We start from the raw sequence: 24,571 nt of genomic DNA on the forward strand, positions 1-24,571 counted from the left end.
CAACAATAAACTAAAATTAATATTAAATTATAATACACCTAAAGTGCAGGACCAGCAGTGGATAGTTCAGCTGTAATATACAAAGTAGTAAGGCAAATAATAAACTTGTTAAACATCTAATACTTAAGGGTGTTGACCAATTTGGTCAACTCATACCATCGGCATTTGGTCAAGTTGGTGACATTTCAGTCCCTCATGAAAATCCAGCCAAGACCATAGGCGTGGTTTAGATATGGCAGGCTACTTCAGCAAACTGTTCTTTAAGGCCTGAACCCGGGTAGAGCACTGGGTACCAAGGTTCATGAACACCTTTTGAATTACTTCAAAAATGTGTACCGTAAGTCCTTCGGATAGTCCAGGTTAAGAGCCTAGATGAGCCCAAACAAAAGGGCAAATGCGGTTGGGAAGTCGCATACATCCTCCAGGACAATCCGTTCCTCAATAACCAGGGCGATGCTTATTGTTGTTGGACTTGAGCGGACCGTCCCAACGCCGTCTTCAACAACCGAGTATTCCAAGTTCAACTCCCTTGACACAAAATTCCTCCGGGTCTGTATTTTAAAGAAAAACAAGCATATAGAGACTTTCATAAATATTCACCCCCTCTTTAAAGTTCTCTTTTTTTTCTCCTTCCCATTCTGTAACCATACATTTGAAAAGTCAAAATACATTTTTGGTTGGTAAATTTTCTGCAGATTTTAAAAAGTAAAATATACCACTTTCATACCATATTCACCCCCTACACATTTGTATTATAGTATTTGAATATTTAAATATTCATACTCTGAATGTCGTGTCTTGTCATTAAATAAATAAATAGAGCGGAATACAGGGAAACATTTGCTCTCACTGTACAGGCTTCCTTCGATTCAATAAGTGACAAAAACCTGAAGGAACTGGAGCAAATCTGCCATTAAACAATGGACAAAATCACTCCAAATCTGCCAGATTCTTACCCTAAAGACATGTAGCGGCAAAGGGTGCTAATGGTGTGTAGGGGCTTTTTTAGTTTTATTTTCTTAAAAAGATTAGCTAACCAAAAAGGTATTTTGACTTTGAAAATGCACTGACAGAGAATGACTTTACAATTAAAAATACTGCAAAATATGTACATGCATAATTTTTAAGTCAGACAAATCTTCAACAGGTCTAAATACTTTCTGAATGCGCTGTATACGAGGTCTCAAAACCCATGACTAATTTGGGCTTGGAATTATAAATGTTACCAGTAAATTTGAAGGAGAATTGCTGTTACAAAATGCATGTGATGCAGGCACCACACTCGCATGTAACATTGATGCTACAGTAATATTGCCAGTATTGGCGATATCACATGAAATGAAATGTTAAAAACTGTAAAGTTACACTTATTAAACTATTTAGGTGGAATAACAAAGTAACAGTGGAGTAGAAATGAGGGTTTGATGAAAGTTTGCATTAGTGTTTTCTTGCTCAATGTGCAACCTTAATGACATTGACACATTAGTCTTACCAGATATTTCTTCAGAAAGCCGTCCGGCTTCTCCATCAAAGAACGGTAGACCCCATAGAGCTGTAGACTTTCTGTGGGCAAGCACATCAGTTGTCTGAAAGATACAAAATGAAGATTAAAAATGTATATATCTATAATAATTATAATTCAAAAAATTCAATGCAAACTAGAGAAGACAAAGGCATTTGGCAAAATGCTTCCAGCATTGTAGCATGCATTTCAGGTCGGCTGTATTCACTAACTAAATGAACCCATATTTTACCACTGTATATATGGGCATCATGTTTTTGGACATAGCTTAAGGGTGATAACACAATAACGCTCTCTTGCTTTTCATCTCCGAAATCACCAATTTGAAATGTCAATTAAGTCAAACAATACAATACACCTGTGAACATTAACGTGTATTCATATTTATTTTGTTATACAAAAAATATTAAAGGGTGATCTGATGGTAAATGCTCTGCTCCAATGTTATGGTTTGCATAGTTGTCCGTTTTATAATTGATGTCTTGTGTCGGACTAAATAATTGTGAAAATGCCCCTCGTCTGTCCCCCAGTTTTTGGTCCCAGTTCAAATCTAATTGAGGACCCCTGCTATACCACATGCACTTCCTACTTATTGATTACCTGTTCATCAAAGTTGTCTAGAAGGATCCTCATGTCCTTTCCAAGCGTTCCGCGGCGTGATCTGTAGAGCTTAATAAGCTGCGATGAGTGTGCATCCAATGATGACAGGAAGATCCTCTTCAGGTCCACTCGAGTAATTCTGTAGAACTCTGCACAAAACAGTTTGCATGTAAAGAAACAATGATGCAAGTTTATGATCAATTGTATAATTGTCCAAAGGCATTAGGTACATGCTGCTTTCTATTTCAGAACAACCAACAGTAGCCTGTGGATCATTGCACTCTGCAGGCAATTCTTCATCTGCTTCTGGTAGATCAGTTGGAGTTGTTGGCGATATTACAGATTATCTAAAATCATTGACACTGTAAGATTTGTACTTCCGGCTTACATGACTACTGAAGGACATTACTTGTAAATTCACCGTTTTTGAATAGACAACAAACAGTCACATGCTGCTTCAAATTAGCCCTGAGATGGCCTATGCATTTTTCTGGCACACAGAGGACCTTACAGTCACACAATTCACAACAAAATGTGACCTGCACTTTAGGTTTACCAGACTGTTTATGTACTCTTGAAAGGTGGGATTTTAACGCACCAGTTGTCTTGAAAGTTCAGGTGCCGTCTGTAGACAGGCACGGGAGTGGTTAGAATCACGCCTGGTAATGTCTGTAATGCTTTCAGAGGACATCTTGACTGGGGTGGAAAAACTTGCATCCAAATCCTATGAAGGAAAGATAAGAACATGTTAACAATGTGCATAGTTGTCAAAACTCCATGCAAATCTAACAGCTTCACATCCCCTTATTTTCAAAGTTGTTCAAAGATGGGCAATAAATATTGCCAAGGAGTAATGGTACATTTTTTACTAAAACAGAAAAGCAGTTTGCCATGATTTATTAAATGTACACTGAGAACTGAGAATTTAAAAGATGATTTCACTAACCTCTAACTATGTTTACCTTAAGTGTGTAAAGGAGCTATTTGCAAGTCATTAAAATGGTTTTATCATAATGACAAACAATACTATGAGTGATGGAAGGAAGGGGGTGACCACGAAAAGCAACAGACCCTTCATCCCCCCTTTTGCTGAGTATTTTAAATGAGTATTTATGCATTATTTGTTTTGTATCATCAGGGAAGGAAAAGCATAGGTCAAGGAGTCTTACGAGTAACACAAATAAATGGGGTGCACAAAAGAACGGCGTGCTGCTTTAAGTCTACTTCATTACCTGGACTGTATCTAGTGCACCTTAATGGTACTTAAATGGCGCGGGTAACTTAAACTAGCACTTAACACTAAGTAACGGCGAAGCACTTTGCAGCAACATGTTAGCTAGCTAACAAAAACCAACCAATGTAGCATACGGCGCTATAACGTTGTGCACGTGCATACAACGTAGTAACGTTAGCTTTAGCTAGCACAGACGTTAACTTTAATATGTGCAAATTCACTCGACCATGCAAAACCGCAAGCCGCGGGTCGTTATCGTTAAATTACACATGACATTATGAACACGTGAAAAATAGGGTGGGGTCCGTCACATTGTAAACTTCTTAATGTTAACTTTTGCATTAAAAAAAATAACCAGATCCAGATACAAATGACCAGATCCATAACACCAAAAAGGAGGACACTCGGTATTTAGTGAAGCTGTGAATAATTGCATAGGACTCTGGCGTGCTCCCCTCTACAATACAACTTTGTGTGATTGCTACATGATGTCTGTGTAACAGAATAGGAAAAAAATAGTCTTAAAGAGTCAAAAAGTGTTTGTTCACAGTATTTGTATTTATTCAATACATTGTGGTGTTCAAAAACTGACCACTGTGTGACAAAGCATAACATTTGTGGACTTAAAATGTACAAATTAAATCACAGGTCACATAAATAATAAATAATAAACAGATGAACAAAATATGTTCATTGTAGTCTGAACAACAAAATACCTCAAACAACTTTCTTCATTTATAAAAATATTTGATCTGTTGTTTCCCTAAATAACTTGTATTATGTAATTAAAATCATAGAGCTGGAGAGAGGAAACACTTTTTACAACATGTAATGAAGAGAAACCATAATCATTGTGGGTTATTTTATGACGTCACAATCAGAATTTAAAAACATACCGACGTAAATAATTAATAAATAAGACACATTCCGCCGGTAGAAACGATGCTGCGCGTATAAGCAGGACACAGAACACAGTATAAATACACACACTGTGTATAAATACCACACACGTATAAAAATACTCAATGCAGTTTGTTTAACAGTTAACAGACTCCAGAGAAAACATCTCCACTCTGACAGTGATGATAACTGTCTTTATTAATATAAGTAGTAGTTTAACACCATTAAATCAACTGAAAACATACGATCTTTTTTTTAATCAATATTTAAAGTGCATTTTTATTGGAATGTTCGTTGAAAACGGCCCTGACCAGAAAACAACTCTGTACAGTGATCATGTACAGACACAAATGGAGAGGAGAGAAGACGCGAGGAGATATGTTTTAACAGACATGAGACGTCCTTTCCTCTGAAGCGTCACGTGAAGCGACGTCGGTTTCTGATGATTGAGGTCAGTCGGCCTCAGTGCGTAGATATGACGTAGCCAGCACACGGAGCCTTGTTTACGTTTTTAACCAATGATATAGGGATAGAACCTAACCTAAGCCGATCAGATATTTATTTGACAACGCTTTTAACCAATCATTTGTTAGACTGCGTTCCAGCAAAATATTCTATCGCGCGGCTCTTTAGGCCCAGTGGAACTCCAAAAAGGAGGACAAATACGCGTCCGGCTTGATGCTGCGCCGGACGCCGGACAGGGCATTGGAAATCCGGACTGTCCGGCCTAAATCCGGACGTCTGGTCACCCTAGGGAGACGGCATGCTGCAGCCACACTTGAGCTGGCGTGGACCGGCGCGGAATTGCTATCTCTAACCGAAGGCACTGGTGTAGTGCAGTGATTAGACGTTTTTTTTCTCTGCTTCTGCTTCTGCTTCTTCTTCTGCTTCTGCTTCTGCTTCTGCTTCTTCTTCTGCTTCTGCTTCTTCTTCTGGTTTTACTGCGGTTGGCGGTTTTGTTTTCTCCTCTCTCTCTTTCTTTATTGAACATTGTCAACAGACATTCAGCAGATCATGAACATTCTTACACAAATAAGATTTAGGTATAAAAACCAATCAAATGAAATCTAAAAAAATAAGGTATCTAAACATAATGATATCAAAAATCAAAGTATCTTAACAGGGGGTAAAGAAAATAATGTTTTATTTATTTTATTCAATTTATTATTTAAAATATATAATTAAAATAGTATATATATATATACACACATACATACATATACGTATGTACATGTATATATTTACTAACATCTACCCATGCACAGTGGCCTTAGTTACCTCAGCAGATGCCCAAACCACTATGCTAAGTTTTCTCGACTTAAAAGTTTCAGTGGACTGCACTCCTTATTAGTAAAGTTGACATTTTGAGCTAGCTCAACTTTTTTCAAAGGGATTTGTTGACTCAACTTTAAAAAAGGTGTTAGTACAACAAATTTGAAGTTGGACTTTTTAGAGTGCAGTCTGCTGAAGCTCCTCTCCGGAGGTTCAGGGGATCCTTGTATCTTCTGCCCAGTCTGTCTGCCCCTGCTGCTTCACAGCCCTGGGAATATATGCTCCTTCCAATTAGCTCATGGGCTGCAGGTGTGACCACTGCCACGTGCCTAGTGGCTGCAGCACCTGCACCGGATAGTATACTCCCTCTATCACCTCCCCCAACCTGAGCTTGGGGATCCGCCTCCTGTGCTGTGTTGGCTCGGCTTTCCCCCCTGGTTTGCCACAAGAGACACACCTCACAACATGTACCATCTCTGTCTCACCTTTCATGTTTACAGCTCTGCTTGGCAGTCACACAATATGCAAAATGGCAAATAGTGTTAAGAGCTTTTCAGTGGGATATAATCCCATGAACGAAAGTGATATTTTCACCAGTGGGGACAATATTTCAGGACAAATTACACTAGAGCTGTCAAAAAACTGCAAAATAGATTCACTCAGTGTAAAGCTGAAGGGGAAAGCAGAAGTCAAATGGACAGAAATGTATGGACGGGTAATTGTAACGTACCATAACAAAGAGAAGTACTTCAGTATGAAGCAAGTTATCGTTCAGGAGGGCCAAGGTAAGTGAGCTGCTCATGACATTTAATGTAATATAATCTGATTATTCCATTCTATGTATATTTGATTAATGTGGCACTCTTTAAAAAGACCACATGCTATGACAAATTGTTACAGAATTTATCTAAAATCACTCAACAGTACTGTTGCATCTCTATTTTCTGTGTTTATTGCTGTCATATTGCTTCTGTCCCATCATTTTCTATGAGCATTGTTTAAATAGTATTAACTGTATTTGCACGTACAACATGACACACACCATGGTGTCCTCAATTGGTAATTTTTCTATTTTTACCCATGAGATTTAAGGATTTACAAGAAATCCTATTATTTAAACAAATATAAATTTGAGTTACTTACACATATAACAACATGATTCATGCAAGAGTTTACATAATCATTCAGGGCGATTAATAAACAGTTTTACGATTCTAAGTGGTCAACCTTGCTGACAAGAGTATCGTCTAAGAGCTGCATTTATCAGTTTATGTTCTGATTAACAAACCTTGTATAATCAGTGACGGGAGTCACATTAACTAACTTTATTGCCTTTCAGGTAATAATGTTGTTGGCCAGGGCTCCCATGTCTTCCCATTCACCTTTCAGATCCCAGCACAGTGAGTTATAAAAAAAACAGTTATTTAAAACATGTTTAAGTTAGTTTTTTCTTCATTAGAAACAATCATCTATTACAATATAAACAGTCTTTAATTTCCACTGGACATGAGTAGCTACATAATGTAGTTCCTTAATCTAAATCTACTATTACTGCCACTCAGTCGGTCTGTTTTGTACGTTGTGTTGTCACGTCATGCAGAGACCTGCCATCCTCCTTTAAAGGCTCATTTGGAAAGATCCAGTACACACTGGAGGCAAATCTGAGCAGGGCGATGAGAGTAGACACCAAAGCTAAGGCGAAGTTCACTCTCCTCTGCAAAAGAAACCTAAACAGTGATCCGTCGTTGATGGTACCCACCTCACAGCACACACACACACTCACAAATGCACGTTTATTCTGTTGGCTGTTGGACATTGACACTGCTGCAGTAATGAGAAATAATATTACCAACATATTTGTAATTTTCCTGCCAGACTCCACAGCACAGTATCACCAACAAGAAAATGAAGCTCTTTACTTCGGGAACAGTTGGCATGGATGTGAATATTGCGCGAACAGGCTTCCATCAAGGTAATTTTAGACCATGTGTGATTGAAAATGTTTGGATTATACATTCACTAACAGATGAAAAGTGATTGGTAGTAAAACATAATTACCTCTTCACAGTTTAACCATATAGCTCAAAGTCCCTTCACTAATACAACTTTTTCATTGGTCTGAAGATAAGACAGCAACAATATGGCATGTACTGATAGTAATGGCAGAGATATAATCCAAACATGTTCTCCATGTTTGGAGGTTGCTCCTTCAAAACAAGTTAATTGGCAGGCTTTACATTTAAAGCTATTCATTTTGATATAATTAATAGCACTTTCATTCTCTTAAAATGTAAAAGTTTACGAATTAAAATGCAACTAACACTCAAGGATTTTGCTGCTACAGCTTTAATTGGTCTGGTTTGACCTGTAGCCTACAGTGGCTAATGCTAGCAAACTTAAGATAGATGTTGTCAAGTCAGACCTTGTAACCCTTTACTGCTTGTGCTATGCGGCTACATTTTAGCATTTGTCATTATTCTGTATTGCTTGTAGATGAAGAGACGGCTGTTCATCAAAATGTACAAAGACTAGTTTTAAAGTGATTATTAACTAAATGAAATAATTGTCTTTAAAATCCAGGTTTATAATTTTGGTGCATTTGTGGATTTAGATCCAGATCCAGTAACATAATGAGAATTCATGTTGTATACTGTAACAATATGAGAGACGATGCCAGTACACTGCATTCTGTCACAGCATTCAGATAATATATTTGGCTATCATTTGTCGTGTGTCTACAAACTAATGCAGGTGTAAACAGCATTACAAACAGTGTGTAGGAGTCAAACAGAGATTAAGAAGAAGAATTAAATTCATGAGAGCCGGTTTTGAGATTACAACCCTTGTATATTAAGCGCTACTCTGTTTCGCAGGGGAAGGCATAAAGGTCGTGGCATGTATACAGAACACATCATCCCGTGAAATTAAGCCCAAGTACTGTTTGTATAAGAAGTACAGTTACTTTGCAAAGCGGAAGAGGAAACTCGAAACCAAAGTCATCCTGAAAGAGGAGGGTGACGCCATCCCACCTTCTGCAGGTCAGACTGTCACCAGGATCATCACCATCCCTCCCGCCACGTGTGTGTCCATCTTAAACTGCAACATCATCAAAGCAGAGTACAGGCTCAAGGTGTGTATTTCTCTTCTCAAAACTGTTCTCAAACTGTGTCTGTAGGTCCTTATGCCAACTGGGCTGCACGATTGTCATGATAAGTGCCGGCTCTTGTCCACCACAGGTCTATCTGGATGTCAAGTTTGCTTCAGACCCCGAGATCAAGTTCCCCATAGTCGTCCTGCCCGCTCTACCGGATCCCAATGATGGGGAGCGTCTGCCTGCTCACACCTTTTCCGCTTTCGCTTAAACCCTGTTATCCAGGCAGATGGCAAGCATGATGTTATTGTACTTATCTGTTTATTTAGGATAATGATAAGAATATGAAGAGTATAGGAAATTATGTCATACAGAATAAATGTTTGCGTCTTTTGAATGAACAATGAATACATAATAAAGTCTCTTATTCAGACCACAAAGTACCACATGGAGAAAACCAATACCTTTGAAGAATATGTTAGCTTTTTAATGGATTCATGAAAATGGAATTTAATTCTTTCACCACCAGTATTCACTCTATCATTTTGCATGAAAGATGAATTGGAGTAATGAACATCAAGGTTTTGACAATTAATATAGCTGAAGCCTCGCCTCTCTTATTTCATTGCGACAGTTCAATAAATCCTACCATCACAAAGCTTATAATGTTAACACAGTGTTGTTTTCATTTTGGCCATTTTTGATTTTGTAGTTACATTGGATTCTATTTAGAGAAAGGTTTTTCTAATAATTTGTCCATGCCCACTAACATGAATATAGCCAGAAATCATCTTAAAATAAATGCTGTGATCAAGTTAATACCATCTGCTTTACAAGCAAACGACGTGTAACCTTATAGATATGAATACATTATAGTAAATAAAAACAATATTATACTCTAAAAGATTAAAAAACAATCCTCCAGCAAAGTAAAAAGGATAATGAAAGACCTTATTCAGAAAGCATAGAGTAAAGTAGGCTACATTATTATACAGTAAAAGCTAAAGGACTTATAATACAGTAATACCAGCAAACCTGCTGATTATCAGCCTGTTCTGCTTCAGGTCCTCAGGCTTGAAACCTTGTCTGTACTGCAGAATAGTTTGTGAGACAAGAACAAGAGTTTGTGGTACCCTGCCAGGGTATTTTCACAGTTGTCTTTACATTACATACATTGTCAGTCATGTATTTGTATATCACGTTGCATGTCTGTTTTGAGTTATGTAGCCTGAGGCAACAAAGGCGTGCTTCAGGAGCCAAATCGTTTCATTGTATTCAACAAATAAAATCACCCACGGTGTTGCTTGTACTATTGTTTGTGTTATAAGTCATTTGATGGTCGTATGTGTGGTCGGGTCCCTCCTCTGGACTATGACACACCCATCGCGGAAGTTGGAGGTGGTCTTAATTTACTCCAGTTAAAAATCGGGGATTTTCCGTGTTGAACACGCAACATGCCGACCACCGTAAAGAGCCTCAAAGTCACCTATAACCCCGCTAATGAGAAAAACACCTTTACCAATGGCGACTGCGTTTCAGGTGAGCTGACGCTGGAGTTGGACAAAGAGTGCACAATGAGTGCCCTGTTGATCAAATTCAAGGGGAAAGCAGAAGTCCTGTGGACCGAGAGGCACGGTCAAACTACTGTGGTTTACCACTCCAAGGACAAGTACTTCAGCATCAAACATTACTTCATTCGAGACAAAGATGTCAAAGGTAAGTGCGTGATTAAATAACAAGGATTTAACATTGGCTGCTTTGCAGAAGCTTTGACTGAAAGCTCAGATCGTTCCCAAACTGAGAGCGCAGCCCTCCTTCTGTGCCTTGAACTTCTTTTCATTCAAGGCAGCACCCTGTTTGCACATTTTTAACTTGAGGAGAAGCGTCTTTATCCTGAGATGTAAACTATGACACGACATGTGGAAGATGAGATATGCACAGAGGTAATGGTGATCTGTGTAATGTAATGTGTGCATAATTGCAAACAGATCAATTTGCAGTGCATTGAGCTGTGTTCCATTGTTTCATATTACATAAGAAAAAAAACCTTCACACGCACATTGAGGCAAACACCCTTGCTCATTAGTTTCGACACCAAAATTGTGTAAAATGCTAACACAATATAATAATAATAATAATAATGCCTTTATTTATATAGCACCTTTAAAAACAGAGTTCACAAAGTGCTTTGACAGACAAAGCAGCAAAAACAAGGCAATAACAACAACAACAGAAAGCTCAGTGAGACAGTTGGATACATTCAAATTAAACTACGAAATAAAATAATAAAATAAAAATATATACATATACATATACACATGCTATGCTAATATGATGACATTGTCAAATCAATTAGTCAGTAGACAAGATATTATTCAGCAACTGTTTTGATTGTAAAGGTCATTTATGTGCCCTACAATGTCCTCCAGCTCCTCAGTTGTGAGGATTTTTGTTTGTGAGCATTAATGTGATCATGAACTGAACTTGGATGTGTCCTTGGGTTTACAGAAATTGTGATAGATATTTTTCTACGATTTTCTGACTTTTCTTAAGAACAAATATTTCATAGCTCAGGTAACGAATGTGTATTGCTGTTAATTCATTGTGCTGATTTTCTGCAGGAGATGACAACCAAACACTACTGACAAACAATGGAGAAACATGTAAGTATTTCACAGTTGAGCTGAGGCTCCTATCCCCGGGGGCTCGTTCAAACTTCAACATTTGGGAGGATGTTTGGAGTGAACATGCTCTTTTACGGGTTCTAACCCAGGTTTGTTATTTTTATTGTTAAATTATAGCTCATCAAAAAAGTAGACCAAAGTCAAAAACCCTTGGGCCAATCATCACAAAATTTGCAGAACATGTCTGAATATTTCAATTAAATCGACCACTCCAATTAGTGCAAAACTTGCAGGATAGGTTTCATGATAATAGATAGATAGATAGATAAATACTTTATTATTTAATGTTAAACCACATTTGTAAAACTATTCTCAAACCACCCAATTTGTGGCACCACCAGTATCAATACCTTCCGTCTTTCTGAACGTGGCTCAGAGGTAGAGCTTGGCGTCCTGCAATAGGGAGATCAGCAGTTCCCTTCCCGGCTGTAAATGGGTGTGACTGGAGATTGATAGTGTTCAAGTGGGTTGAGTGCTCGGATGACCGGTAAGGTGTTATACAAGTCCATTTACCATGGTCCTAGTCACTGAAGAGTGTGATTGATCTTTCTTTAGACAGAATTAAAACCGACAAAGGTGATTTTTGCTCATCTTTGTAAAGCCCAAAACTGCACTTTTGTCAGTTGAGCTGCTTCCTTCTGTTGGGCGTGAAAAGGGTTAGAACCTGCAATTGCCCCTTGCAGCTATATTTTACAATTTCTTGTTGCTTTTCAGACAGAAATGTTGTTGCCGCAGGATGTCATGTTTACCCATTCACCTTTCAGATCCCTTTCCAGTAAGTAATCATTCTTAAAGTCTTTCTCTAATGAGTTAGACACACACACTTATTCTCTCCACACTTGATGAAAATATGGAACTTGCATATAATCTTCTAAAAAAAACATCTACATAGATCAACCTCAGGTCTTGCAGGTAGTTTATTTTTTAAAGGTTTAATGAACTCATTTAGAAAAGTCAAAGGTTGTATTATATTTTTAGACCTATACTGTCTCGTATGTGCAATGCATTAAACTATGTCCAGTCATCTCATGGCCTTCTGCTCTTGTGCTTTAGGAATATGCCCTCCTCCTTTCAAGGCTGTGTTGGTAAAATCGTGTACTCGCTAGAAGCCAAGCTGAGCAGATCAATGAGGATTCCCACTAAAGACTCAACAAAGATCAACTTTGTGTCGAAGGAAGACCTGACCGGTGACCCTGAGCTCATGGTGTGTGCTTAGATATACATCTGCATTCCTGTCATTCCAAATCTGCATGCATTGGTGAAAGCAGTTGAATGACTCAAATACAGTCTTTCTTTAGTACCTGCAAGGAGGTGCATTTAGCAATGTGCTTAAACCTCAACTGTCTTTGCATTCAGCCAACCAATACTGCCTGAACACAGCTTTAAAAAGGCACACAACATACCCAGTGTTGCTGGTGAATGATCACTTTGAGGTTATGTTCTGAAACGTAGATATTTTTTGTGTCACTGGTAGAGATGATATCTAGTTGTTCACCGGTTGAATCGACTCTATTGGCACTGCTTTTGTTTGTTTGGCTGGCAGACACTGGAGGTGGACATTTGAGACACCTGACTAAAAGATAATAGGTTAAGTGTGCTTCTCGCTCTCTCGCTCTCTCGCTCTCTCGGTTGTTGTTTAGGTGTATTAATAAATCTTGTCCTCTTTCAGACACCCCAGCACGAGTCTAAGGATAAGAAACTGAAAGTTCTCAACTCTGGAATGGTAGCCATGGATGTGAATCTTGAAAAAACAGGATTCTTCCAAGGTGACTGCTCTTATTAAAGTGATATTGACACTTGTTAGTGTCATGCCAAGGATTGTTTTGACATCTCTGGTCTGTTTTACAGGAGAGGGATTAAAAGTTCTGGCCTGCATCCAGAACAACTCGTCTCGCAAGATCACGCCCAAGTACTGTGTGTACAGAAAGCACATCTTCTTTGCACGAGGGAAGAGAAGAGTCAGTACTAAAGACCTCCTTAAAGAGGTGGGAGATCCCATCCTTCCGTCTGCTAACGAAAAGTTCACAAGAGTCATCACCATCCCATTTGATGCGGAGCCCTCCATCCTCAACTGCAGTATCATCAAAGCAGAGTACAGACTCCGGGTAAAGCCAACTTCACACTACTCCACTACTCGTCGCCAGGTTGCTGCTCACACTACACAACTTGCTGTCTTGTAACTGGGAGTCTTGAAGTTGTAGTTTTCACACGACATGACTGACCAGCATCAAGGGGTCACAGGGGATTTAAGAGGATAGATAATGCAACTCATCAAAAATTATGATTATATAATCTTTGAATTATGTAGCAGCAAGATTGAAAATGAAAAGTGAAGGGATATTGGGTATTGTTATGTCTACCTATCAAGAGGAGTGTCTCCTACAGCTGCACTTGGCAGACTCTCGGGCTGCCCCCTCTTACTCGATTAGTTAACTAATCTGTCATTTTGGTCTCCTTCGACCAAGATTTCTTTTGTCTATTAGTCATTTTTAATTATGAGCACATCTCTGGTAAACACAAGGATTAAAATGGTACTTTTGTGTGATTCTTTTTGGAGAAACTCCACAGATCTCTAAATTTAATAATTTAATAATTTTTGTATGCACACAGGATGTAAATAATGGTGAATGCACAAAATACATTATGATTATTCTAGTTATTAAACAAAATCCAACCATGTGACTTCAACCATATTTTCTACAGGTCTACCTCGATGTCAAATATGCCTCAGACCCGGAGATCAAATTTTCCATAGTTATCCTGCCGGCCCCTCAGGTTCCTGCTGTGCTGGCACCACCACCTGCTGCTTCTGGCTTTGGATTCGAACCATTTGGGAGCACAAACCCACCAGCCTGGGGCATTGTACCACCACAACCACCAGCAGCATCCGGACCTTTGGATCCCCCACCTCCCTATGGATCATATGGAATGTACCCTCCTCTGACGGATTTTGGAAATAAATGACGGGACTGTGAAGATACTTTGACATTTTAAAGGCATGAAATAAAGAGATAGAAATATAAATTACAGTGTACGTTAATTTATTCATTCATTAGCGTTGCATGTTGTTATGATAATATATTCACTGCTCTTACAACGTTCCAAAGGACTATTATGCATTTGTTTTCTTAAAGAGAGATTTTTCTTTCAAGACTTTCTGGTCTGAGTGGTCTGGTAGAATCCGCCACTATCCGCTGCAATGAAGTGTAGCTCTATTTACCTCTATACAGGGGAGTGTCACGTAGTGGAATAATATTGATAGTAGAGTTGCACCAATACTGATATCAGATATCGGTCTGATACTGACTTACAGCCTGGATCTGGTATCGGATACCATTATTTAATAACTGTTCAGCAAAGATTAAACCGTACTTGAGTCTGGCCCCCAGCTACAAAGAGGAAATGTTGACTCCATGTGAGCCAGCTCGCAGCCTCCGGTGGGGCTATTCTGGCTGTTCCAAATTCAAGGCTCAAAAAGTGTGATAAACTTGCTATAAACATGAAATGCTTTGGAAATAAACCATTTTCTCTAAACAATGTCACAGACTTTAATTCATATCTGCCTCTGGAACTAATGATGCCACACAAATACAATAAAACAATTGGGATTTTATTTGTGGTGTACAAAATATTGAAAATGACATCTTTGAAAAAATCAGCAGCATTGCATCTTTCCAGAAATTTCTGTGAGATAATGGACACCACTTGAATATTTTTTTATTAACCTATATGCAAAAAATATGTATCCAAATGACTGGGGATTATAAGTAACCAGACCATAGTTTGTGTAGTCACAGACACTGACTAACTGAAGCTGATCCTCCGAAAGCTGGTGAAACTACTTTCTTTTAGTCTTCTTCTTAATATTCCAGGTCATTCAACTGTCATTTGCTTTGGACTTAAGTCCCATTATGTCAAATAGCAAGTGCAATATGTACAGTAATGGAAATTAGTTTGATGTGAATGGAAAATATGTCATGTGACACGTTGAGAAAGCGTAGCATGTGAGTCATAAACACATGTATCACTCTCCACCCACTGAGGTGGTTATTAAGAGGGCAGTGTGATTGAATGCTCGGACTGTCTCAGCACAGTTGCAATTCAAGCCATTGTTTAAACCTTTTAATAAACTGGTGAGTTTGCAGAGCTGAATGTTCCCAGTCATTGTGTGCACATGTGTGTCTCTCACCTTTGGGCACAGAAGAGAAAAACAGGTTTGACCAGATTTGCATTCCTGAGATGAGATATAAACAGCGTGGAGCAGCTGGTTGGGGTTTACAAGCCTTGACTCTCCTTTTTGGAGATGTTTTTGATTTTCCACTGTGTATTTCTTTGTGAAAAATGACCATCAAAAACTTCACAATTGAATATGATGCCATCAACAGCAACAACACCTTCACAAATGGAGATACCGTCAATGGGAGAATCATCGTAGAGGCTTCGAAGGAAACCAGAATCCAATCGCTTGTTTTTACAGCAAAAGGAGAAGCTCGGGTCAGATGGAGCGAATATTATGGACAATATCAACATCATGTGTACTGGGCCAATGAGAAATATTACGATGTCAAACATCATATCTTGAGAGAGGCAAGAGAAGATGGTAAAGTGTCAAATTAATACAATTAATAACTTTAGACAATGATTCATTAATAATATGCAGTTTAAGGACTTATAATACGTATTTGGTTCCAGGCACTGAGGTCATTGGTAAAGGAAGACATGTATTTCCTTTTTCCTTCAAGATTCCGGACAGGTACCAGTTCTTTACTTTATCTTTATTTTAAACTGATGTTTTACTTCTTTTTAGGTCATTTTAATTTTTCTATTTATTCTTTTAAATTTTTCTATACTCTACTTCACAGGAACATCCCATCATCTTTGAAAACCTGCATAGGCAAAATTGTTCATCAAGTGAAGGCAGAGCTTAAACAATCAATGAAGCTGACAAAAGAGGCTAAAACCTACTTCACATTTGTGTCCAAAGCAGACATGAATATTCCTGGACTTATGGTAAGAAATAATTCATCTTCAAAACTGCAACCATTTAATGATAAATGTTGTCTAAGCAGAAGAGGCTGTTCTGATCTGAGGTGGGGGGGACTGTTCTCATAGGATCCTCAGTTTGGCTGTAAGGATAAATCTGTCAAAGGTTTTGGCTCTGGAAACATTTCAATGGATGTTCACACTCAGCGGAAGGGATACAAGCAAGGTAAGAATGAGTCCCTCATCTGATGAATTTAGATTCACAAGCATTTCCTTGTACAGTAACTCGACACACAGAGCAGCTATTTGTTGAAGAATGTTTACACTACCTACTTGCTTCCTCACGGAAACACGAGTTACAAAATCTTGTTTGGTAACAACTCACTCCTCTCTAAACTGCCAGGAACTGAGTGACACGTCGTCATGAGAATGACTTGATGCTGGCAGAAAAGAGCCTCGTTTATTGAGACTGCAGCAGTTCCATTCTTTAAAAACGCAATCTCATTTTCCTGTGCCGCTCTCTCCACTTGAGTACTTGGGCTGAATGGAAACTATGATAGGAATATAACATTGCATCTACAGACATTATTCCTCCAACTGCTAAAATATTTTTCGAGAGAAACAGCGAGATGACCTACCTGTGTGCTCTGGACATGCTGGGAACATAAGGGCGGCAGGGGACACATCCCTACACAGAAGGTGAAAGGTGTGGGGGAGAGTCAATACAGGTCCAACAAGTTTTACCTGTGGTGCAAGTGGTGCACTTTACACTAACAGGTACATTCAGAGCAAAGTTGTATCAGCACCAGCTAGTTAGTCTCCATAAACGACCGAAGAGGCAGAAAGAAAATCTTGTTAAGGGGCATCATATGAGACTGAAAGTGTATGGTCTTAATGATTGTTTTGAACTTATATTCTAAGGTTTTATCAGATACAATAAGGATTTTAGTTTATGTTTACTATAGCCTGACTAATATTGAATTTTAAGGCTGATACAATATTGATATTTGGGAGTCCGATAATGGTATAATCGGCTGATACATAAATATAAACAAATCACAGAAACAAACCTATGACACGCTACAGTATGTAATGGTGACACTGTTTGACATTTCTGTACTACAAGTTCTCGTTACTGATTGGCGACATACACACTGGTACGTGCAATAAGCTAATATCGGCCTGTTTTATTGTGAACTTTATCATTTATGAATAGATGACTATTCACATTGGAATGTGAATATAACTTTACTATTGCCATACTTGATGGCTGTTTTATAAAAGCAATAGCTCACTTCAGTCTGTGATATGTTGTGATTATATGATGCTAAGGGGCGTTGCTCAGCCTGACGCGAAGCAAAGTGATATAATCACAACATACAAAGGCCTGTGGTGAGCTTTTGCTTGAATATCTTGTCTATTGACTGATAGAAGTTTCACAATGACTGCTCTTCATTGATTGGGTTTATGCCATCCCTGATCTGCCTGGTGTTAAGTTACTCTTTAATGTTTAATAATGTCTTCAAGTAACAACATAGCACTTTTTTCTCCAAGGTTGTCATGTGGTCCACCTATCAATCAAAAAGAAACACACTGCGAGGGCATACACATTATCCTCATGCAGAATTGCAACTGCTGTCAAATACTGTTTGCATTTATTTTACAGGCGAGGCTCTCCAAGTCACAGTTGAAATCAACAACAAGTCAACTCGTTCAGTGAAGCCCAAATTCATACTGTATGAGAAGAAGAGTTTCTTCGCCCAGGGTCACAGGAGAGTTTCCACAAATGAGATCCTAAAGGAGAAGATTGAGTCTATTGCATCTTCTGGAAAACAGACCGTGACTAAGGTGATCACCATCCCCAGGGAACTACCTCCCTCCATCTTGAACTGCTCCATCATCAAGCAGGAGTACAGGCTGAAGGTAAACTTCATTATATTGTGGTCAAAAGCTGTGGAAGGTAATCCTGCATTTCCTCTTTCTGAGCCATTCAGCCAATCTGTTCATATATTGATTACTGTTTTGTTAGAATAGCGATGGGAAGCTTGTGGGCTTTTCCATGTTTCTGTTTTCATTGTTTTAATGTCTTATTTGTACTTTTAGTTAGTGAATGAGGTTTCATTTTTCAGTTACAGGTGACATAAAAATAAAGCGATATAGTGATGTTATAAACAAAAGCTTTCCAGGAAAAGGCGTATTACTTATGCCATGATATGAAATATACAAAATGACAAAGGGACCATTTTCTTCACTGACTGTTTGTAAAATGACCAAGAAAATACTAAAAGTAACTTGTGAAAAGGCAGAGCACCTAATGAATTCCACAAACACCAGAGAGAGCGTTAACCTACAGTACACAAAACAAAACAAAGGAATACTGTAAGAAACAAAAGAAAGACACGATAACTAAACCATATTGACACAGAACGTTTCCAACTATGTAATCCATCAAAAAACAACAACATTCTGAATATTAACATTTGGAGACTTTTAACCCATTCCTCATTCATTGTTCATAGTGTTTGCCAAATGAGTCCATTATGCACACAGTATGTAATACTGTACGCTATTCTGGTGATATTAAAAAAGATCCAACATTATAACATCAGCAATATTTTTCACAGATCCATCTAAATATCAAATATGCTCCGGACCCAGAGATCAAGCTTCCTATAGTCATCCTACCTTCCTTTGAGGTGCCTGCTATACAACAACCCCCTGGTGCTGCTGGTTTTGGATTTGAAGCGTTTAGGAACCAGGACCAGGACCAAGTACCCTGGAGCATGAAGCCTCAACCAGCACCCTATGCTGCGGAGCCCCCACCTCCCTATGGAGCTCATACAATGTACCCTTCTATCAACTATAAGAGTGCACTGTAAATACGCCACAGATATGGCTTTGCACTCATTTAACATGGGCCCACTCATGATGGACTGTTCCTCTTTCTTTTTCTCAAAATCTGCCGTCTATTACCCACAATGCAACTCAAGCACCAACACTTTGTTTGTAGATTGCGTCGTGTTTTACCATGCTCATGTTTGTTTGTAGCTTAAGATGCTTTAAATCAAATGTTTTTCTTCTTTTGTGATAAAACGGCTGGTTAATAGTGACCATATCATTTTTTTTTGTTTCCAGTCATGCTGGTGCCAAAATTGTGTTTTTTTATTTAATTGTGAATTGATGTGTTATGTGTATACTAGATTTGCATCAGCTGTCTTAAATTAAGTACAAAGTTGAACATAATTACAGTTGACTAAACATATAGTAACACTGTACATGTTACACTGTACATGTATTGAAGATGTTTCCTTTATAAATTATAAATCATTTTCTACTGATAGTTAGTTGCTACTATATTTTCTTAATCAAAAGTGAGGTGGCTATATATTCATACCTGTATATATTTTCATTTGACCAGTAAAGATGGCTAAACTGTATCTTACGTTTCAACTCATGATTTTATTGATGTCAGTGTGTACCCACCCACAGGGAAAATGAAATATTTTAACTAACTTTAATTGTATTACCACTTACAACTATATACATATGTCAATATTATTCCATTTAAAAGGGTTTGCGCCGTCTCACAGCAAACAGAGTGTGACTATGCAGATTGCCACCCTTAGAAAACAACTGCCCTCCATCTTGAACTGCTGCATCATCCAGCGATGGCAAGTTTAAGGTAAACAGCATTATCTTATGTCAATAGAAAGGTTGAGGAACGTGTACTGACTTTGAATCTGTGAGCACTAAGCCACCTTGTTAGCAGATGCAATTTATTTTTTAATTTGACACCAAGTTCTCGATGTTTCTTTGACTCAATCTCTCAATTTATTTGGCCTAATTTAGCCTGCAAGGCTGCCGGCTAGAGTTACCTGCGTGAAAGTGACACCTGCAGCTCTTGATCACATGGTGTGACACAGATACAGCTTGTGGAGGAGTCCACTGCTACAGTACATAAGTCAGCCTTGCCTGATCCATGCTCATCGACGAAAGGCTCCACTTCAATACCACCGTAGATCAAGTCAAACCTGCTTCCGGTAAATGAAAAGGAATTATTTAGCACAAAAGGAGGATCGTACAGATTTCACTTCGTTATTTTTGGTAAGGTTATTTGATGCAGACTCATCATGACTGTTAAGCATCTCTTGGTGGATTACAACAAGGTGAATGAACGAGGCACCTTCTCTCCCGGTGACACCCTCTCTGGCAGGGTGACAGTGGTGACCAGCGGGGAAACCAAAGTGCAGTGTTTTTTGGTCAAAGCCAAAGGAAAAGCTAAAGTAACGTGGCATGAAAAAGAAGGACAAGCCACAGGGACGCACAGGGACAAGAAGAAATACTTTTATTTTGAGCACATTGTTATTCAGGATAAAAACAAAGGAGATGGTTAGTATTGTCACACTGAGAATATAAAGCTTTTGAATTGAATTCATTTTTTATAGTCTCTAAACAAATTGGTGAATGTTCATTTAACAAAAATATTTATTTTCACAAGGTTCAGAAATCATCCGCTCTGGGAAAAATGTGTATCCATTCACCTTTGTGATTCCAAATACGTGAGTGTGGAATATATATTTATAACTATATTTATGATAAACGCATTTCTTTTCCAGCTGGTGAAATAAAATAATCGTTGTTATGTATTGGGAATATTTGCTTACAGAGATATGCCTTCATCTTACGAGGGGAAATGGGGCAAAATAACATATAGTGTGCGAGCACAGCTGACGCAGTCCATCTGGCTGTTCCACAAAACCAAGACCGAGTTCCCTTTTCTGACCAAGTCTGAGTTCCCCTTTGCCTCCAGATCAGAAATGATAATCATCGGACTAAAGGTATGGAATAGAGTTGCCTTTGTACTTGAATCCGTTTGTGCTTTTCCCACGTATGTGTTTAAAGATGTAGCTTCTTGATGGCGTATGTTTCTATTTGGTAGGAAAAACAATATGCAACCAGGATTTCATTTTATGGCTCGGCAAAGGTTGCTATGAATGCTACCTCTGAAAAACTGGCAGTAAAGCAAGGTAAACAGATTTCCCTAAGAATATATATATATATATATTTTTTCTGAATGGCCTGAACTGAAACCTTAACGGTGTTATTTTCTTCCTAAATGTAAATAGGTGAAGCAATGGCAGTCTCTGTGGAGGTACTCAATGACTCTGCACGCACAGTAACACCCACATTCTACCTGTGTGAAAAGCAGACCTTTGTTGCTCAGTCAAAGAGGACTGTACACACAAGTGAAACCCTCTTTGGGACAGGTGACCCTATTGCAGCTGAGACCAGTCAGTCCACAACCAAAGTTCTGAGTATCCCTACACAACTCCACCCAACCTTCTTCAACTGCTGCATGATGAAGCTCGAGTACAGACTCAAGGTATTTATACGTATTTTGCCATGCACGATAACAACAGCACCACCACTTGGCTGTATGAGGAGGGGGGAGACAGAGAGAGAGAGAGAGAAAGAGGGAGGAGGCTTACAGGGGACAGCCCTCGTGGCTTGTCTACACGCTAATGATGGTTACATGTTGGACAAAGTGTCATATTACAGCCCGACCTGTTCAGTCTTGTTCTCCTCTTCCCAACCTGCTCTCTGAGAGCCAGAGCGAAGCAATCGTATGCTGCACTATGATAAGTGGATACAGAACAGTATTATAAGTTGTGTTTCTTTGGTTGCAGGTCAGTCTCGATGTCCCAAGAGACTCAGAAATCAAACTTCCTCTGGTCATTCTGCTGGGCTCGCCTAAAACGCATCAACAAAACCCAAAAGAGATCCATCTGGTTTCAAAACCTTCCTAGTTAAAAATATTCAATGGATCAAGAGCCAGTTGTGTATGCATGTTTCATGACAAGGAGCAACAGGACTCAAAACAATAACACAGAATAACTGTAGCTGCTTTTAATTTAGTTCAAACTACCTCAAGTGCATAATTCACTGTGCGCTCTGTTGTCCACTAGATGGAGATGTGTGTCACGAAGTAGCCTACCAGTAATACTTGATTCATTTGAGTGTTTGGACTTAAAACCAAGTACTCGCATTCCTTTACTTAAGTAAAAGTTCCAATACCGCAACGTTAAAAAATACTCCATTACAGTCACACCTGTGAATGACATATTACCACCTTTGACATTATACGATTAATATTGATGCATCTATATGACATTTTACTTTTGTAGCTGGTTGAGGTGGAGCTAGTTTACTTCATACACAGTAAGGTAGTTTAGCTTCATGGGTAAGAAAGATGAAAAGCATATAGTTCTGCTACAACTACCTAACTGCACAACTACCTAAAAATTGTACTTACATGTACTTGAGTAAATGTACTTAGTTACTCTCTGCACTGGAATAGCCTATGTAAAAAGATGAATTTGGATGTTAGGGGAAGAAGTCCTTTAATAAGAGAGTAAAGGTGAAGACAGGCTTCTTCTGTATGAGGTACTAATTCATTTGAGCCGATATGAATAATTTACATTTAAGAAGTAATTCGTCGTCATGATCATGACTGTTGGGAATGAAGAGACAAACAATGACTCAGTAAGAGAGAGAGATTTAGATGTTGGGGGTTTCTCAAGCTCATCTTTGTCCATGGACTCATTTTGCAACAGAGGAAAAGTATTGAACAAAGGCACATTCACGATTCTAACAGTACATGTGTTACCCAAGCAGCAGTTCTTAAGTGAAACCAGGCCCATGTTCTTGACAGAGACTCAGAGATCTTTCCCTGCCCAGGAGGGAAACATGTTGAGAGCTGAGCATTTTATGGTTGGGATCCATCCTGGAAACATTAGATCTGCCTATTGTGACACCACAGCCCACAGCACACCCACCTACCCAGAGAGAGAGAGAGAGAGAGAGAGAGAGAGAGAGAGAGAGAGAGAGAGAGAGAGAGAGAGAGAGGGAACAGTGTTTGGTTCTGACGCACAAATAAATCTTCACGATTTCACGTTCAGCCCACAAAACAGAGATTACTCACTACATTAATAACACAAACACACAAGAGTAACCAACAAACACAGGCTTCAGATCTTGCTGATCAGGTGTACATGTACTCTGCACTGCTGTTGTGGGAATTGAAAAATGTTGCTCATATTTTAACTCACCTTTGCTGCAATTCACTTGTTATTGTGTGTTACTTGAGCCTGTTAGAAAATGTATAAATATTTGAGTGGAAACACATCAAATGTAATTCAAATTGTATGTCAAACAGCTTTTATGTATCACTTATTGTCAGCATCTGTAATAACTGATAGTATAATGACTATGTGGGTGAGGAGGACTGACTGACAGCCAATGAAATAACTCAGCAAATGTTGGAAAAATGGAAAGTACAGGGTCTAAAAGCTGTTTGATTAAACAGCACATCATTTGGTTTTAAGTAGCACACTATACAGTGCAGATAATTTAAAAAAAGCACCTACATGAAGATATCTGCAAAGCAGCAGGGTGGTTCCTAAATGAAATAGAAGAGTGACTTTCAGTGGGATTCGGTTTGACGCTGAACACAGTGAGACAGATTCCTCCAATGCCTGAATCCCACACCTGCATGAAGACATCTCCAGAGCAGCAGTTTCATGTCATTCTGTTCATTTTTGGCAGCAGCCATGGTGTCGGCTGTGCTGTAGCAGAGAGCCTGCCTGGTAACCAGTCTGGCTCTGTGTACAGTGTGCAGGCTGTCAGCCAGCCAGCTCCCTCGCCACACGCACACACACACACACACACACACACGCACACACACGCACACACACACACACGCACACGCACACACACGCCATGCTTTGGTTTTGGAGAAGGGGTAGGGAGGTGTGGCCTTTGGCACCTCCCACCTCCGTAGCCAAAGCTAGCACCATGACAACCATGCGGGCCTGCTGGCGACTCCCTGTCTTCATCGGCCACGGTTGCCATGGTAACTCCCCAAAGGGGCTCCCGCAGATCAGCGGGATGGCCGTCCAGTTGACTAACCCTCTCCCAGCTGGAGAACGGCTGAGAGAGCCTGCAAGAGAGCGGAGTGAAGGGGAAGGGAGGGTATGTGGGTATGTGTGTGGTGTGTGTGTGCGTGTGCGTGTGTGAGTGTGTGTGTGAATGTGTAGGATGGCAGAGCAGAGCCTGAGGAGGGAGAGAGAGAGAGAGGGAGAGAGAGACCTCAGAAAGAGACACAGGAGACGGCTAGTCGAAGCTGCTGAAGCGGCCTCTCTCTGCTTACATACCGCCTGATAACAGTGGAGAGAAAAGCTTTGATGAAAATACACGTTATGTTTAACGCTCGTCACAAATATTTC

General features: G+C 39.2%; 3 protein-coding genes and 1 pseudogene across 3 annotated transcripts; all 4 read left to right on the forward strand.

Moving 5' to 3' along the window:
- The first annotated feature begins 6,231 nt into the window (after window positions 1-6,231).
- On the forward strand, window positions 6,232-9,039 carry LOC142957702 (arrestin domain-containing protein 3-like). Its single transcript, XM_076099652.1, has 6 exons — window positions 6,232-6,313; window positions 6,868-6,928; window positions 7,129-7,279; window positions 7,404-7,500; window positions 8,402-8,658; window positions 8,765-9,039. Exons 1-6 carry the CDS (start codon window positions 6,232-6,234, stop codon window positions 8,888-8,890), a joined length of 774 nt encoding a protein of 257 aa, XP_075955767.1. The 3' UTR covers window positions 8,891-9,039.
- A 1,005-nt stretch (window positions 9,040-10,044) lies between these two features.
- Window positions 10,045-14,840, forward strand: LOC142957430 (arrestin domain-containing protein 3-like). Its single transcript, XM_076099252.1, has 7 exons — window positions 10,045-10,335; window positions 11,241-11,282; window positions 12,018-12,078; window positions 12,357-12,507; window positions 12,973-13,069; window positions 13,152-13,408; window positions 14,007-14,840. The coding sequence occupies exons 1-7, from the start codon at window positions 10,074-10,076 to the stop codon at window positions 14,265-14,267; spliced, it is 1,131 nt and encodes a 376-aa protein (XP_075955367.1). The 5' UTR covers window positions 10,045-10,073; the 3' UTR covers window positions 14,268-14,840.
- Window positions 14,841-15,629: 789 nt separating this feature from the next.
- Window positions 15,630-19,849, forward strand: LOC142957191 (arrestin domain-containing protein 3-like). Its single transcript, XM_076098809.1, has 6 exons — window positions 15,630-15,903; window positions 15,996-16,056; window positions 16,166-16,313; window positions 16,416-16,512; window positions 17,953-18,209; window positions 18,911-19,849. Exons 1-6 carry the CDS (start codon window positions 15,645-15,647, stop codon window positions 19,163-19,165), a joined length of 1,077 nt encoding a protein of 358 aa, XP_075954924.1. The 5' UTR covers window positions 15,630-15,644; the 3' UTR covers window positions 19,166-19,849.
- Window positions 19,850-20,416: 567 nt separating this feature from the next.
- Window positions 20,417-22,097, forward strand: LOC142957703 (arrestin domain-containing protein 3-like; annotated as a pseudogene).
- The last annotated feature ends 2,474 nt before the right edge of the window (window positions 22,098-24,571 follow it).

The sequence above is a fragment of the Anarhichas minor genome, unplaced genomic scaffold (assembly GCF_050575085.1).
Source record: "Anarhichas minor isolate MPS153535 unplaced genomic scaffold, ASM5057508v1 ptg000025l, whole genome shotgun sequence".
Lineage (NCBI taxonomy): Eukaryota > Metazoa > Chordata > Actinopteri > Perciformes > Anarhichadidae > Anarhichas > Anarhichas minor.